General features: G+C 41.5%; 2 protein-coding genes across 4 annotated transcripts in view; one reads left to right on the top strand and one right to left on the bottom strand.

The window, feature by feature from the left end:
• The window catches only part of LOC125006725 (centromere protein P), an 82,205-nt gene extending 81,878 nt beyond the window's left edge, over nt 1-327 (bottom strand). Inside the window, exon 1 of one of the 2 annotated variants that reach the window (XM_047583035.1) lies at nt 270-327. Coding sequence is in view for 1 of the 2 variants with exons in the window: in XM_047583034.1 (XP_047438990.1) it covers nt 150-164 (15 nt within the window). In the remaining variant the exon portion in view is untranslated. Of the gene's footprint in view, nt 1-149 lie in introns of both variants that reach the window. The other variant, XM_047583034.1, reaches the window with a different exon arrangement.
• Nucleotides 328-736: 409 nt separating this feature from the next.
• On the top strand, nt 737-11,270 carry nol8 (nucleolar protein 8). Of its 2 annotated transcripts, none has more exons than XM_047584001.1 (18): nt 737-822; nt 1,435-1,582; nt 2,048-2,110; nt 2,315-2,393; nt 2,883-3,030; nt 3,386-3,684; nt 3,791-4,047; nt 4,391-5,766; nt 5,950-6,129; nt 6,301-6,432; nt 7,293-7,386; nt 7,642-7,780; nt 7,879-7,962; nt 8,455-8,759; nt 8,835-8,982; nt 9,288-9,349; nt 9,541-9,623; nt 10,774-11,270. In XM_047584001.1, exons 2-18 carry the CDS (start codon nt 1,462-1,464, stop codon nt 10,831-10,833), a joined length of 3,630 nt encoding a protein of 1,209 aa, XP_047439957.1. In that variant the 5' UTR covers nt 737-822; nt 1,435-1,461; the 3' UTR covers nt 10,834-11,270. The 2 variants fall into 2 exon arrangements, with proteins under 2 accessions (XP_047439957.1, XP_047439956.1); XM_047584000.1 differs by having other exon boundaries at nt 8,832-8,982.
• Nucleotides 11,271-17,372: the final 6,102 nt, after the last annotated feature.

Below are 17,372 nucleotides of genomic sequence, written 5' to 3'. Positions count from 1 at the left end.
TACTGCAGAAATGTGCTGTCAAAGAAGCTAGTTTGGGTTAAGTCAGTCAAATCTAGCAAGCTAGCTACTGCAATTCTAACTTAAAAATAAATAAATAAATAAATAAAGCTGGGCGAAGACAAACTGTCACGTCAAACTTGTTAACTTACCGTGTTTATTTCCATTATTCTGCCAACTTATTTAACTAAACATTATTTTAAAGTAATAACACCACAAATATAAAAGAGCGTCGCCCAAATGTTTTAGAAAAATTAAAGGTTTCTCTTCACCTGAATGATTTTCGTTTTTTACCCTGACAACCAAAACAGTTTGCAGCCTCGCGCCCTCTGGACTCTACCATTTTCACGCATCGAGAGGGTGGAAGCAGCTATTTCTGTAAAGAATATTCAGACGGAGAACCTATGTCTGTCGATATAAATGCAACAAATTCTAGTTAAAATTGTCTTTGAAGTACGCAATGGGGCTTTTGTATCGCTAATATACAGTTTGAGGAAAGCTCCTTGGGATGAGTTTTATGAAACCCCCTTTATACATGAGGTGGTAGGAACTAGCAGATGTAGGTAATGTGACGTTATTACGTTGTTGAGTAAACCAAGAGAGAAATTATAATTTATTGATTAAGCGTTGTAGACATACAAGTAAATGGTCCGGCATCTAATTTTCTAATTATATATTGCTTTATATGTTGCTGTTATTTAAACTGATTTTAACTGAACCCACCGCGGAACCTTTTGACCCTGCAGAAACAAGCGCGGAAGGAAATATCGACGGGAATGCAGACCCGGACAGAGATCATGGTAACACTGGCTGGATACATGTGAGGTAAACATTTGTTGCCTTTTCTGTCCGGACAAATTTAGTCTGTAATTTAATTTTGATATATGTTAGATCATTGTTAAATCGAGCAGTTTAGAAGTAGGAGCTATATTAGACTATGTATAACGTTGTTTTATTTCCTCCAACGATTCTCTGAAGAGGTTTTAGAAGCAGCTGGATGGAAACGTTAAAGTCCATTAAATGTCAAATCATTAATTTAATTAGCATTAAAATACAGACCCAGTTTGTTTTCTTAACATAGTCCGTCAGTCCAGTACAGTATAATACTATCTATTTTTTAAATATAAGCTTGCTGACTTACATTGGGTTTCCACCCTCCTATAGCTAAAACTGAGTAACAACCACCCTGTCATCAGTTCTAACCTCGAAGGTTTTTAATGTTTGTCTTGGTTGACAGTGCTTTAGGAAGAAGTTCTCTCATCTTATTGTAGTTGTGGAAGCTGTGTTTTTGATTAAATGTACTGCATTATTCTGAGAATAACTAGATATTCAGACATAGAAATAAATGTGTGTAGCCTATATAAATATATGTAGGCTAATGAGTTCTAATAATTCTTGTTGAAAGATGTGTGTTATTTGTGTCTGTTCTCCTTTCAGTGATAGTGTTGTCGTGGACCCAGAGCAATGCGGCGCCTGTACGTCGGCGGGTTGAGCCACACGGTCACTCAGAAGGATCTCAAGGATCGGTTTGGAAAGTTTGGAGACGTGGAAGATGTAGAGCTCCGGACCAGGAGGGACGAGGACGGTGAGGAATCCAGAACACAGTGATGCTTTGTTCGGTTTATTTTAACTGGCAGAATATTTATGCTGGAGGAAAACTAAAAAAAACATTTTCTTATTTTTGGACCATTTGTACTGTACAATTACTACATTAACCAGACCAGAAGTCTCTATAAACCCAAAACTTCATCAAGAAATCTACATATAACTATTTCATTTGTGTCATGCATTTACACAAAAAATAGAACAAAATATATGATTCCAACAGCTGATGTTGCTTTTCATAGAAACGAAGGAAAGGCTAAAATTGATGATGGAAACTCTAAGTGTGAATATAAAGTACATGCACATTGATGGAGTAACCACCATAATCGTCCTCTGGTGAACTGAAAAGTTTTTATGCTTTATTATTGGATATTGTGCTTCCATTTCTTATATTTTTCTTTGTTTATGTTCCTTATTTCTTCTAACTCTCGCTTTTCTCCTGCAGGTGTTCCTTACAAAACATTTGGCTACATTAACATCAATATTTCAGATGTCGACCTGAAGAAATGTGAGTGAACTGCTCACATTTTCTATTTAACTCGTTTTCATTCAGATTCTTTTTTGGCCTTCAGTCCAAATCATATTTGGTTTGTTTCCGGTAACATCAGACTAGGCTCAGGGGAGCCAACACATGGCTGTATGTTGTATTTACGCTCTGACATCGGAGCTTGCGTTGTGTCATCAGTTTGAAACCAGCGTGTTCCCTCTGCAGGTTTGACAGTGCTTAACAAATCCAAATGGAAAGGAGGAACTCTGCAGATTGAAACCGCCAAAGAGAGCTTCCTCCACAGGTACAGCCACGCTCACCTCACCGTAAAAATGTAATATCAACACAGACATGACTCTGGACAAGAGAAAGCTGTGATAGTTAAACAATAATTTAATTTCCTTTAATTAGGCCTGAAACTCAAGACTGAAAAGCCCATTATATAATAACCTGTATAAATATACTGTAGCTTATGCAAAGACACATCATGGAAATATTCAATGTTATAGAAGTACTGATAAAGTAGTTGATGATTCATCTGTGGCTTTGATTTTGCTGGTAAAATTTATGAGAAAAAGTTCTGACAAAGCAAGCACATTCAGGATGATGCTACACAATGTTTGCTTTGAAAATGTAAGTTTAGGATGAGTTGGAGTTGGACAGAGGTTGTAGTTCACAGCTTCTGCACCGCTCATAGATACTTTTAACTGTTCCAGTGTGGCAACTACAACTCTGTCCTAACTGACCACACAGACGTAGGTGATGGAAATGTGATGAGATGTTTGTGTCTTAGACTGGCTCAGGAGCGCGAGGTGGCAGCAGAGCAGCAGCCTGCAGCTGAGGACAAGAAACAGAAGATTCTGGACTCTTTCACCAAAGCTGGGGTGGACAACTTCACCATGAAGGCCGCGGTACCGGGGACCGAAATACCAGGACACAAGGTCCAGTCCTTCTCTGTTTCCTGCTTCGGTCTAGAGATGAGATGGTTCTGGTTGTGTTAGTAAACTGTGTTAGTAAACTTGTGGGGACACAAATCTGTTTGCAGCATTGTGGGGATTCTTTTTGTTTTTAGTCTTAAACCGTTTTCTGAATTTAAACAAGAAAAATCTGTTGTTATATGTAGAATGATGTCTTCTAAATGTATTCCTTTAGAATCAATGGTTGGTGTCAGTGGTCCCTAGGGGCTTTATATTTTCCCCATTTACAAATATGACTTATGAATGCATGTGTTTATATATGATACAACACAACATAGGGTTGTAGATGTTGATGATCTTCTGGCTGCTCTGGTTCCAGGACTGGGTGGTCAGTAAATTCGGACGAGTCCTTCCCGTCCTCCAGCTCAGGTGTCAGAAAGGCAGCAAAGTCCGCACCGTGAAGTACGACCCGTCGAAATACAGCCACAACATCTCCAAGCTGGACCGACATGCTACAGACCAGTCCACACCCGTCACCCAGCTCACCTGGGAGGTACAGGGAGGGGACGATGACATCAGCAAGAAGAGGCGGGGAGAGTTCCCTCCCTTTGAGCCATCGAGACCCAAGAAGAGTCGCACAGATGTGGTCAACTCCCATAATGCAGCAGGGAGGACCAGGTAGGCGCCAGAGGGTTTCTGACCATTTCTATTTTCTGTGTTTCTCTGAAGATTTCTGTTGGACAAATATATAAGTCTATCTCCTCATCATTTGCTTCCCTCTCAGATCCGAGCAGACCGTTGCCTCTGTCAATCACACCGAGACTCATCATGTCACCAATGGATTTGAACTACAAACCAACCGCAGACCGGCTCAGAGGAAGTGGGCACATTTCAATGACAGCGATGTCGACTCAGACGAGGAAATCTGCAGAATGGTGGCAGCCCAGCAGACCTCCCATGCTTCACTGCGACAGGATGAGGAGGAGGACGATAACCTGGAAGTGGTCGGACATGACTACTTCAAGAAATCTAGACACAAAGGTAAGAGACATGTTTTACGCAGGGACTCCTCTTCTTCTAAGAATTGCAATTTGTCTATGAAGTGGAATTTTCTTCTTCCAGAGAGCTTGGAAGAAACAGAAAAAGGCTCTTTGGTAATCCTGATAGAGGTAGAATATTTGAGATTTCTGGACAAACTGTTCCTAAATGATCATATATTGATAAAATAATGAAGTACGAACGGAAACCTCTCATAAAACATTGCAGAAAATGTTACAGTGAATAGTTATTATAATAGATGAGGATGATTCCCATCCAGTGACCAGGCTTCAGTATGAGAAGGATTGTGTGATCAAGTTTTTCTTTGTGATTTCATGTGATGAAGACGAGGAAGACTATGACTCCGCGGACACAGATGAACTCTTTGCGTCCAGGAAACCTCCTCCTCCTAAACCTCAGGAGAAAATTACTCCTCCAACAGCAGAACACCCCTCAGGAAACAACACAGAGGGAAAGAGAAAGATTAATAAGAAAAGTAAAGATGTAGAAGAGGAGGAGGAGGAGGAGGAGGAAGAGGAGGAGGAGGATACAGACACTGAGGAACAACTCGCCTCAAGGAAACCTTCTACTGGAACGCAGAAAGGGGATTCTAATAAACAGAAGCAAAGTAAGAAAACAGCTGTCCTCCCTGTAGTGAAAGCCTCCACCTCAGAATCAAGTAGTGATGAAGATGATGACGATGACAGCGACGAGGAGTTAGACTCAGCTGATTCCTGTTCAGATTCAGATTATGAAGCCATGTTTTCTAATGTCACCCATCTGGAGATCTCTCTGGCCGATCTACAGAAGCTCGCTGAAATAGCTGAGCAGACCTCCAGGACTGCAGCTCCCAGCATCCTCGGCAGTGGCCTCGAAGAGGAAGCTGAGCTTAGCCCCACAGATCGACCTGCCCCCAAGAAAGGGACCACGCCCGAGGATATCCTCGCCGCCATCATGGCGGACGACAGCAGCGAGGATGAACAGAAGAAGAAGAAGAAAAGAAAAGGTGTGACGTCAGTGTCGCTGCCTGCCTTCCAGGGCACGAAATTGCTGGACGGGGAATCACAAACTGGTGAGCGGCTGAAGAAACTGAAAAAAGAAGAGGAGGAGGATAGAAGTGAGGTTAAAAAACAAAAGCTGGACTCTGAAGGTCCAGAGGTGAACCACAAAGCAACAAATAGCAAGTGTGTAAATGGACTGAAAGTCAAAGAAAATGGTAAAAAGAAATCAGAGTCCAGTGAGGAAGAAGATGAAGACGAGGAGGACAGTGAAGAAGATGACAGTGAAGAAGAAGAAGAAGAGGAAGAAGAGGAGGAGAAAAAGGGTCACGCTGTGAACAGTTTGTCTGCTGCTAAAGTTTTGAAAATGGTTTCAGTTCACCCAGAGGAAGCTGAGAGTAGCTCTACTTCTAGCAGTGATGATGAGGAGGAGGAGGAGGAGTTAAGGACGAAGGCCCGTCAGACTGTTAATGCATCTAAATCTACAGCAAAAGCTTCAGGACGGGGGCGAGACGCCCCTCAATCAGATCTGGACAGTGAGTCCTCCTCAAGCGAGGAAGAGGAGGAGGAAGAGCAGCAGGCTCCTCGCCAGGTGGTGCTTGGAGCTAAGGAGGAAGAGGAGCTGCAGAGGAAGGCCAACATGAGGAGGTTGGCTGCTGTCCAGCAGAGACAGAAAGAGGCTGAAGAACACAAGAAGCTCATTAAGGGAGCTCTGTCCAACCTGGTGGGTGTCTAAACTGTCTTTGAATGAGAAAGTAGACATTCACACTTATCAAAATGTTGGGAAACAATTAACCAGATCCAGAATAAAAGGAGATGTTGTTGTGAGAAAGGAATTTCTTTCAGTTCCTTTACATAGAATCATAAAACTGGTCCATAACAGATAATAATGTATACTGTTCATTAGGATGCTCCGGCAGCAGGAGCTGGGAAACACATTGTCTTTGGTTCTGATGACGACGATGATGATGAAGATGAGCAGCAGACAGTGTCAGAGCTCATTGCATCAAAGAAGACCCTGTTCCAGGACAGCCAATCAGAGGACGAGGACACGGGTGACAAAACAGCAGCCAGTACAGAAGAGGAGGTGAGTGAAGACTGGTCTGAGGTTCAGATTGCTCTGATTCTACCTCTACGTTTATATAAATGTCTGAGTTTAAGATATTTAATCATTACAGACTTATATATATTTTTAACTGATCGTGGCAATTGACTTCCTCATCAGCTGCACTTCAACTCACCATCTGTGTGTTTTCAGGTGCGTCTGAGACCTTCGGGCCCTCAGCTGTTTGGCGGCAGTGAGGATGAGGAGGAGGAAGGTGATGAGGAGGAGGAGGACGGCAGCAGGTTTGACATCCGGCCTCAGTTTGAGGGTCCCGCAGGACAGAAGGTGAGAAAAGTGTCCAAATGGGATTTCTTAACTGTTCTTATTTAATCACACTGTATATAATGTGTTACATAAGTAAGTGTGCACAGAAAAATAAAATAAATGCTTAACTGAAATATTCCAACCTTTAATAAGGTACTGAGGGTTGCTGTGCATAGTGACTGTCCTCAAATTGTGCCAAAACAGCCAATTTATTTACATAAACAGGCCTCTACTAAAACTTCTCTAAAGCTTCTGTGCTTCACTTTATTACCATCAGTCTCTGTACAGGTAATGCTGCTACACACAAACAATTAACTTCCCAAAGACACAGCAATATTACAGATAAACCCTTTGGCTGCACAGATGCTCTTTTTATTCTGGGTATTACATTTTTGAAACAGGAGCCTGAGTAAGAGGCCACAAGTTTAAAAGGATCACCCATGTCATTAGGGTTCATCTCTGTATTCGCTGCTTCCAGTCCTCTCCCCTAAGTGCTCCACGGGTACCTCACACAATGTCTGCCCATTTGTCAGTGTAGCCACTCATTGTGTATGTACAAATGGATGGGCTGAATGCAGAAAGTGAATCCCTCCAGGGATCAACGATATCAACCATATCTTGGTTCCACATACGTTAGAGGACCTTCAGAGATCTTGTAGACTTCAAGCTTTGGCAACAAAAAGACCCAATAACATAATACGCAGGTGATCATAATGTGGCTGTTCAGTAAACATTCACTCATTCATTATGTATAACCACTCATCCTGTCGAGGGTCACAGTGGGATGGAGCTTATCTCAGTGTGCAAGAGGCGGGTACTTCATCAGTGAATTGGTTGCCAGCCTCTGATGGTGTTTGTTTGTTTGTTTGTTTGCTGTCCAGCTGATGGCGCTGCAGTCTCGCTTCGGGACAGATGAGCGTTTCCGAATGGACTCTCGTTTCCTGGAGGAGGACAGGGACAAAGAGGAGGTGACAGGTGAGGCTGCAGACACAATGTAGTTTGTAAAAAAAAAAAAAAAAAAAAAAAAGGTCAAGGTAGTGTTGGTTTCCTCACTTAAGGATTCATGTTGTTGTTTTTCTCAAAATTACAAAAATAATAATATAAAACAGATAAAATGTCACTTCTCTAAACAACTCCTCACAACACCAAGTTTGGTAGTTGCACAGCTTGATGCATTTTGTTTTGAGTTGTTCTTTGTATTATACGCTGTGGTATTTGCTTGTGATTCAGAGGTACCAGAAAGCCTGGTTGAGGGAGACGAGGCTCTGGAGGAGGAGAAGAGGAAGACCCTGTCCATCCTTCAGAGCGTTCTTGGCACCAGCCAACAAACCTGCAGCAGTAAGACTCCTGTCAAAGCCAAGAAGTTCAGGTCAGCCTCATATGCAGCCTGAAGCACAGGCTCCTCCGAACATGTGATATTTAGTAAGAACAAAATGTTGAAATTAATCGATGTTTCTGTTTTTTCAGAGATGTGTCAGCGCTGCACTACGACCCCAGCAAAGAGGAACACGCTGTGTTTGAGACTAAAACAGATGACGCAAAAAAAGAAAGGTACAAGCACAGTAACTGATTTTACCTGCACCAAGACTGACTAAGATGAGAGCATATTAATTAAAGGACTTTAAAATTTCACCATCTGTACTCTTTTTGTGAGAGAATTAAGTCCAACAAAAAATATATATTCTGGATCTGTTGCATCACTGTTTTACTTTCCAATTTGAATTTTGAATTTGACAATGTTATACAATGTTTTGTCTGTGCAATACTCTATTTAAATAGTGATTTCTGAATTAATTGCCAAAAATGTATTCCATCTAGTGTACAGCGTGAAACAATGTGAGAAGGCCTGTAAAGCATTTGTATAGTATTTTGAAAACAGAATGGGACCCATGATTGAGCCTTGTGGTACACCACTCATTAACAGACCTAATATTTCTCCATCCATGAAATAAAAACTATTGCTCTTTAATATTCACACAGAAAACCATTGAAGTATCATCTGACTGTACTCTAGTAAAACCTTCATGTGATCTGTGTTCACAGCAAGTCAGCCAGGAGGAAGAAGAGGGAAGAGGCTCAGAAGATTCCTGAAGTTTCTAAAGATATTTATTACGACGTGTCTGGTGACCTGAAGGCTGTGTTTGGTCAGACGAAGAATGACATCAATGGAAGTGGAGAGCAGATGAACTGGGACCAAGTTGAGGAAGAAGAGGCAAAAGAGAAGGAAGAAGAGAAGACCACGCTGACATCTGACCTCTCGACTAATGCCAGCACAGAGCAAGAGGATTCCTCTGGATTTAAATTTTCTTTCTTTGGAGACAACACAGAAATTGGAAGTGGAGAGACGGGTAAGTTAAATCTACCACCTCAGACTGACAGAAACATTTTCTCCATGTTTACATCTTTCGGTCTCTTAACAGCAGAGTACAAGGTGGAGAGCATCCAGGCACCAAAGGTGTCATGGCAACAAGACCTACGTTTCCATGACAGCAGCTCAGAGGAGGAGGACGCCGATCAGGAGGAGGATGAGGGAGATGAGGAGCAAGGCGTTGCCACTGTTGAAACCACAGAGTGAGTGAATATCTAAATCATTTACGACCAGGAAAAGTAGCACATCCTGACATTTGAGAGGGTAAAATCAGTCTCTCTTTGGCACATTTGGGAAAACATATTCATGGGAAACTACTAAATGGAAAAAACTATTTAAGGAACCAACGTTTTACTTTGTTGTTGACATGTAAAGAAGAAATTTGGTTGTGTATATAGGGAACTTTTGCACATCTAGTCAATCTGGCATAAACTTTTTCTTTAGTTTCCCCCTTGGTTCAAATCCAGTGTTATCTAAATGTGTGGTGTTCATGTGTTGTTGCTCTCAGGAAGGCGACTCCTTCAAAAACAGATCTATTCTTCTTCTTCCCTGACGACAACAGACTGACAGGTAAGATGATGATTAAACATAGATTTAATTCTTACCTCCGAGCTTAAACGTTCAGAAACCTCTTATTATCATGATTGATGCAGATGATTAAATGTTTGCCTGAAGCCGGCATTTCAGAGAAAAAAAAACTGTATGTTAAAGGTTGATGAAGCATTTTGTGTGTGGTCTCTACCTTCTGTTTCCTCCTTCAGAGGGTCCCAGGTTGTTCTGTCGCATGTCTCAGCTGGAGGAGCAGAGGGAGGAGTGGGAGGAAAGGAGGAGCGCGCTCAGACAGGTACATTTGGGTTTACGGGAGCACAGTCATTAGCAGTGTCTCAGTCTTTTCTCTCTTCTAGGAAAACTAATGTTGTTTAGAACTCCATGACTAACCAAAGCCACTGCTAATACTACTAGTGAACTAGTAGTTGAAAGTGCTAATGTGCTAATCCTGTAAACACATGATTGGGTAGTTTATCTCTGGTTGGAATGAATGAACGTTTTCTGTGAATGTTTGCCTCATATGGGGAAAATATCAGGTGATGGGGACGGAAACATGGAGGTAGTAAAACAATTGTTCAAGCAAGTGTTCAGATCATCAACACTCCACTACAGTAGAACCGCTTTATACGTGTTGAAAATGTCTGGAGTTATGGACGCTTTGTAGCATGTAAACAAATATCTTGTTCATTTAAAGAGTTAAGCTGTTTAATCTCCAATCAGAAGGACTTCACTGAGGTTGAAGAAATACTATGAATGTAAATGTAGCAGCTGTGACTAATTTGTCTGTGTCTGCTGAAGTCAATTGATCTAACTTCCTGTAAAAAGTCTAACATGTTGGGATGCACTTCTCCTTTTAACATATCCCGTGTGATGCCATGGAGCTTGAAGCCTCACAAAGCCTCCATATCACCAGCTTCTATTGAAAATTAATTGGAGCTTGTTGTGATCTGTTACCACTAGTGTAAACGCAGCATTGCTCTCCGAGGCCTCCTCCATGAGTGTGGTCTCTTCATTAATGCCTGACATCATCCTCTAGCTCCCCGTCTTAAGCACTGGCAGGATGTCTACTCATTTATTTGTGGTTGCTGCTGCTGGGGCTTTTCCAGCACGTTGATAGGCTCAATTGACTTCCTAATTGGATGATAAGACAGAGGTTGGGCATGAATGTGTAATCAAGAAGACGTGATGAGGGCAGGATGGTGTGTGTCTGTGTTTGAAGGGGCCATATTTAAGTTAGTCTGATGTGATATCGAGGCCTCTTGTAGAGTTCATTTAGTGTGGAGTTTATTTACTGTCAGACAACATAAAGTCTTCCTCAAACATTTGCATATATTTAGCAGGTCAGAAGTCACATGATCAAAAACAGCCAATTGAATTGTTCTATTTTTCTGCTCACTAAACCCAATTATGACCAAATGTTTCTACTTGTCTGTCTGCGTCCACAGGAGTACCGAAAGAAACACAAATATGCTCGAAGGAGCCTGACGTCCTCCATGAAGAGCTGAAGATTATGGGAAAGAAAGTGAAGCTCTCTCTCACATGGACTTCAAGAATCGTCTGACTGACTGATTGTTGCTCTTGAGTGCCTGATTCCTGATGGTAACAGTCAGGAAGTTGATAGCAGATAGCTGCTGAAAACACAAATATCAAATGAAAGTTTAAGATCAGAATTCATACTTATTATTGGAAGATATTTTGTGGTCAGAACTTCATCTTTAAACAGCATCTGGTGTGGTTTTCTTGTCAGATTTGGTTCTTCATACTTTTTTGTTCACTTTTGATACCACAGTTGTCATTCATCTTTCTGAGGAGCCACTGGAGACACTTAAAATCTGTTGACTCTTTGCCTCATTGTGAACTTTGTTCCTCGTGACAGCTGGTTTGAAGAGAAGCTTTGCTGTCACTTTGTAAAATAAATTTTTTTTTTTTATTTCAATAAGAATAAGGTTTCAGTTTCTGGGAATAATTACCGTGTCCAGTTAATTAGGCATAGGAAGCTCAAATTACAACTGACATTGGTGACTTTTATTATTGCACTACTACACTCAAGAAACACACAAGAAATAAGATGTTGATTTTATTTAACAAAGTTATGCCAACCGGTTACACAAAACTGTGTTGTTTAAACAGGACAAGCCACACACTATTAATGTGAACAACACATATTAAGTAGATCTAACTTAATTATCTTAATTATCTTAATATCATGTAGCTTTGAAGTATTTCATAACCACAACAACATTATGTTAGATTTACTGACAGCACATTCAGTTAACTTATTATGATTGGGTTCAATTAACTTAACACAAATGAACATTATTTATGAGGTAGGTTTGTGTTCATGCGACACCTTAGTTGTACTGGCTAAATCAATAAGTTAAATAAATACAATTTAAGTTGCTTAATTTCACTTGAGCCTTTAGTATACTCTAAACATGGGTTTTCTCTTGTGCAGGCAAGCAGGAAATCACTTATGGTAATGATTTATAATGTTTGGTGGTTTTAAATGAGGCAACGTGAAATACACAAATTTATGGTTAACATCATGATTAAGACCGATTAGAGCTTTATGTCTGCAGTTTAATTCATGTGATACTTTAGCACTAATAAACACTCTCACTGAGGCTCATATTAATGTTTTTTATTTTTATTTATTATTTTTATTGGGGTGGAAATGTCTGTGAAGATTGTCAGTCAATTAACAAAAACAACTGGACTCGTTTCTCCACACATCTAGTTGATATGGAGCCCTGAAAAGGCCATGGGGGGAGAAAATAAAAAAGTATCCTGTGCGCACGAGATAATATGACGGTATTGCGTTGATATATATATGCACGAGATATTATCTTGTGTGTGAGCCGCCTTTAGGGGCAGCTCACACACAGGACGATATTGCGTTCATATATATATGAGATATTACCTTTCTGTGTCATGTTGATATATATATAAAAAAAAAAAATATATATATATACGTGATACATATCTCGTGCACAAGCTGCCTCTAAAGACACTCCTGGGTTGCACGAGATGGTATCGCGTTGACTTATATATATATAATATATATATATATATATATATATATATATATACTGTATATGTACACAAGATATTGTCTTGTGCGCAAGCCGCCTTTAGGGGCAGCTTGCGCACAAGACAGTATCGCATTGATATATACATATGAGATAGTTTCTCGTGAGCACAAGATATTCTTCCATTATTTTTTCCCTCATGTCCCTTTAGGGGCTCCGTAAATTCTGTAGAATTTGGAGGAATGTGTGGTTGTAAATTTAGTCTTAGGATTTAGAGACATTTTAGGACTGAGGAAGCCTCTTGGGTGAGTGGTGAAAAGAAATCTCCACAAGTCCAGTCCAACTTGTTTTTGGATATAAACCATGATCTGAATGACTAAGGATCTTCACAAACGGGGAAGGGGAGTTAAAGATAGAGGGGTAGGGGTAGAGGGGTAAAGTTAGGGGGGTAGAGGTAGAGGTGGGGTAGGAGTGAGGAGGAGTTAGGATTGGTATTGGAGGATGGTTCACTGTTCTGGAGAAGAAGGACCTTCTGTCACTGTGGTGTTGCTGTGGCGGCTCATCATTTTTCGAGCCCTGCACCAGAAGCCATGACGTTTCTTCTTTGTGTCGTCTCCCTGTTCATCCTGAGACACAGACGCAACAGCTTCAACATCACTGCTCTTTGGTTGTTCTCTGTCTCTTTTGCCATCCTGCGGTGGAGACTCTGTGGCTTCATCCTCTTCTATGCTGCTCTCTTGCTTGTTTTCGCACGTGAGGCCCTTCTTCTTCTTCTTCTTCTCTTTCTTTGTTTTCTTCTTGTTTTGAAGGGCGAGCTCTTGAAGACGGATGTTTTCAATGATCACAGCCTTCAGGTCTTCTTCAGCTTTGCTGGCCGCCTTCTTCAGGGCTTCTTCTTTCTCCATCCACAGCTTCTCCATCTCTTTCAGTCTGGCATTTGAGGCCTCCTCTCTCTCAGCCAGCTCCTTCTTGAACTCCTCCTCCAGAGCCTGGCACTTGTTGATGCTCTGGTTCAGTTCAGCTTGTTTGAGGCTGAGCTCAGATGAAATGGCCAAATGGTCACTTCTTACAGTGTTGATCAATTTGTCTTTCTCGTTGAGCTGCTCCTGCAGCTGGTTCACCTTCTTCTGACACTCAGCTTCCATTTGCTGCAGGTCAGAGCTGCACTGGGTGTCGTGTGTTGATTTAAGGCTTTTCAATTTGTTCTCAAAGTCAGCCTTCATCTCTTCACAGGTTTTCATCAATGAATCTGTGACTTTTTCTGTCTCCTTCTTCTGAGCATTAAGAGCTCCTTGAAGAGAGGAGATTTCCTGGTCTTTCACCAGAATAATTTCCTCTGTTCTCTTGTATTGATCAGCCAGGTCCTTTTTGAATTTCTCCTCCAGAGCCTGGCACTTGCTGATGCTCTGGTCCAGTTCCGCTTGTGTGAGGCTGAGCACAGTTGAAATGGCCAAATGGTCACTTCTTACAGTGTTGATCAAGTCGTCTTTCTCGGTGAGCTGCTCCTGCAGCTGGTTCACCTTCTTCTGACACTCAGTTTCCATTTGCTGCAGGTCAGAGCTGCACTTGGTGTCGTCTGTTGATTTGAGCCTTTTCAGCTCGTTCTCAAAGTCAGCCTTCATCTCTTCACAGGTTTTCATCCAGAAGATTTGGCTTCTCTGTGTTGTGTCTAATTCAGCACGGAGTGAGGAGATTTGCTCTTCTCTCATTATCTTCTGCTGCTCATCTATCCTTGTGGTTTCTAAAGCTTTTTCCAAGTCAGCGATTTTCTGGTTGGCTACATACAGCTTATTCCCCAGCGTGCCCTGTATGCAGCGATTGTTGATTTCCAGCTGCATGTTTGTTCTGTCCTGTTCCTTAGCGAGATCCGCCATGGAGTCCAATGCAGAGGACATCGTCCGAAGGTCCTTCCTGGCAAAATGAAGTTCTTCTCTGACCCTGAACACATCTGAGCCGCGACTCATCCGTGCATGTTGTGTGTCATGCTGTGGCCTGGGGTGCTGGGGGGCGCGAGCCTGTGCTCTGCGCGATCCTTGTTGTGAGTGCATATCTGAGCTCGGGGGCACTCCTGTGGGTTGCACGTCATCCTGAGGATGGCGATGCTGGGGGGCACGAGTCTGTGCTCTGTATGATCCCTGATGTGAGTGCATATCTGAGCTGGGGGGCACTCCTGTCGGTTGCATGTCACCCTGAGGATGGCGATGCTGGGGGGCACGAGTCTGTGCTCTGTACGATCCCTGATGTGAGTGCATATCTGAGCTGGGGGGCACTCCTGTGGGTTGCACGTCATCCTGAGGATGGCGATGCTGGGGGGCATGAGTCTGTGCTCTGTACGATCCCTGATGTGAGTGCATATCTGAGCTCGGGGGCACTCCTGTGGGTTGCACGTCACCCTGAGGATGGCGATGCTGGGGGGCGCGAGTCTGTGCTCTGCGCGAGCCCTGATGTGAGTGCATATCTGAGCTGGGGGGCACTCCTGTGGGTTGCACGTCACCCTGAGGATGGCGATGCTGGGGGGCACGAGTCTGTGCTCTGTACGATCCCTGTTGTGAGTGCATAGTGAGGGGCACTCCTGTCGGTTGCATGTGCTGGTGAAGGTGGGGAGTGCGAGCCTGTGCTCTTCTCGATGCCTGATGTGAGTACATATCTGATCACGATGTATCAAAATGTAGTTGACAGTTATGGCCTGTAGGTGGCGCTTGTTGTCAGTGATTAAGAACGGTTGTTCGAAGTATCTAACGGTGTTTGATTTCCGGGGGTGTGTTGACAGTAGTCTATGCGGCGTTAAACGTAGTTTATCGTAGCGAATAGTTCTGACAGATTTCTGCCCTGAAGTTATAAGTTTTCGGCCGTGACGTCATCGCAGCACATCAAAGGCAAAACCTTTCCCTTGATGTCGCTCTAATGTGATGACGTCATTGACGGAGGACGAGGACGACGACGACGACGATGATGATGATGAAGATTATGATGGACTCAACAGGTTTGTCCAAATAAAATACAAATGAATGACTGGATACTTTAGTTGATGTTATAGTTGCACACCAGATACTGATGATAAGGAAATCAGAAGAAAACGACATGTTACATCGTGCAGCATTTAAAAAGCACAATGTTAAAGTGTTAACAAACAGACTCTAACCTTATGATAACCTCAAATGATAAATGAATTTATTTGTATATTGCAACTTTCTACCTGTTGGTAAAGCTGCACTACTTGACCAAGGAATCACTGACATGACAGACATGAGGTGGGTGTTTCTGTGTGTTTGAATGTGTTTTAATGGGTAAAAGAATTGTTCAACATTTCCCGAGGGACAGTTATTCTCATGAGGGTGTGGAGGTAAATGAGAGGATTGAGACCACTCTCATAACACATAAGACAGTTGTTAGTTATACGAGGGAAAGGTTTCATTTCAGCCTACTAACATAACTGCATTCAGTCATTTTTCTTTACTGACTGTCACAATATCAATAAAAGTACCAATGTGCTTCCCAATAATTGTGTTCTTTCTGTGTGTGATCACATACATCTTTAAATTGAATTGTTTATTTATTTAAAGATGTTTCCTGAATTTGATGCCATTGTCTAGAGATGCAGGAGAGATACAGAGAAATATTAATAGAACTAATTTGAACTAAATTTAAAGCTAAACAAAAGAACTTAAACAGACATTATCATGTGTTTATGTTTCTGAGTGCTGATTGATTATTGCCAAATTTGAAATATTTTCGAAATTTTATGAATTCATTTTCATTAGATGAAGACATTAATATCAAGAATCAAGAATCTTTATTGTCATTATGCAAGGCACAACGAAATTCTGTTCAGCAGCTCTTGGTATAATGTACAGACCTGAGATATATAAATAATATAAATATAGAATAGGAACTATAAAATAGAATAACAAGTTAAAATAAAAAATAGAATTTAAGAATAAAATAAGATGAGATGAGAAGTAGTAGTGCACTCAAGGATATTTAAAGTGACCAGTATGAATATTGCATGTATAGCAGCATGTTTACACAAGGTGCAGTGCAGTATCAGAGTCTATCTGGCATCTGCAGGGGCTTAATACTCAGTCTCTGGATGGGGGGGTATGTGAGGAGAATAATATGCCTATCAGCCCCATGTAAGCTCAGTAATTAGCTTTAATTTAGTCTGACTCTGGTTTCAGTGCAAATGTTTGTTGAGGACAGTTAGGCTTCACTTCAGGATGAACCATGATGTGTTACAGCTGGTGATCTTATGAATTTTCTGGTAAAAATTAAAATTCATTCAGTATCCCAATTTATTCCTGAACAACTGCAAACCATCCAGGCTGAATTTGTTTGCTAAACTGATGGTTAAAAAAATAAAAAATTCTAAAACTTCTTCTAAAATCTTGTGCTTCGTTGATGCATATTCACAGACAAAATACCGCAGTCACTATCGTGCAGTAGTGGTCCTTGGTTTGAATACAGATGATTTGTTTTACTGAGTCAGTATCCAACATGATGGAAATGTTTTTGACCGAGCCCAGTTTCAAAAATTGTCTAATTGTATTTATAAACTGAAGACATGGGGCTGTACAGCTGTGTTTTATTTTGAAAGGTCAGACCAGAGGCTTGAAAATGTCTGGAGTTATGGATGTTTTGTAGCATGCAAACAAATATCTTGTTCATTTAAAGAGTTAAGCTGTTTAATCTCCAATCAGAAGGACTTCATTGAGGTTGAAGAAATACTATGAATGTAAAAGTAGCAGCTGTGACTAATTTGTCTGTGTCTGCTGAAGTCAATTGATGTAACTTCCTGTAAAAAGTCTAACATGTTGGGATGCACTTCTCCTTTTAACATATCCCGTGTGATGCCATGGATCCAATATGATGGAAATGTTTTTGACCGAGCTCAGTTTCACAAACTGTCTAGTTTTATTTATAAACTGAAGACATGGGGCTGTACCGCTGTGTTTTATTTTGAAAGGTCAGACCGGAGGCTCGGTGTTGTGTCCATTCAGTCGTGGGACTGTTGAATT

The sequence above is a fragment of the Mugil cephalus genome, chromosome 4 (genome assembly GCF_022458985.1).
Source record: "Mugil cephalus isolate CIBA_MC_2020 chromosome 4, CIBA_Mcephalus_1.1, whole genome shotgun sequence".
NCBI lineage: Eukaryota > Metazoa > Chordata > Actinopteri > Mugiliformes > Mugilidae > Mugil > Mugil cephalus.
This window is presented reverse-complemented; position numbering and strand designations above follow the sequence as displayed.

Excerpts from the sequence above, each read along its gene's own strand:
- nol8 (XM_047584000.1), top strand. The coding sequence starts at position 1,462 with ATGCGGCGCCTGTACGTCGGCGGGTTGAGCCACACGGTCACTCAGAAG. Across the intron at positions 2,111-2,314 it reads AGATGTCGACCTGAAGAAAT|GTTTGACAGTGCTTAACAAA; the intron begins GTGAGTGAACTG and ends TTCCCTCTGCAG. Across the intron at positions 7,387-7,641 it reads GGACAAAGAGGAGGTGACAG|AGGTACCAGAAAGCCTGGTT; the intron begins GTGAGGCTGCAG and ends CTTGTGATTCAG.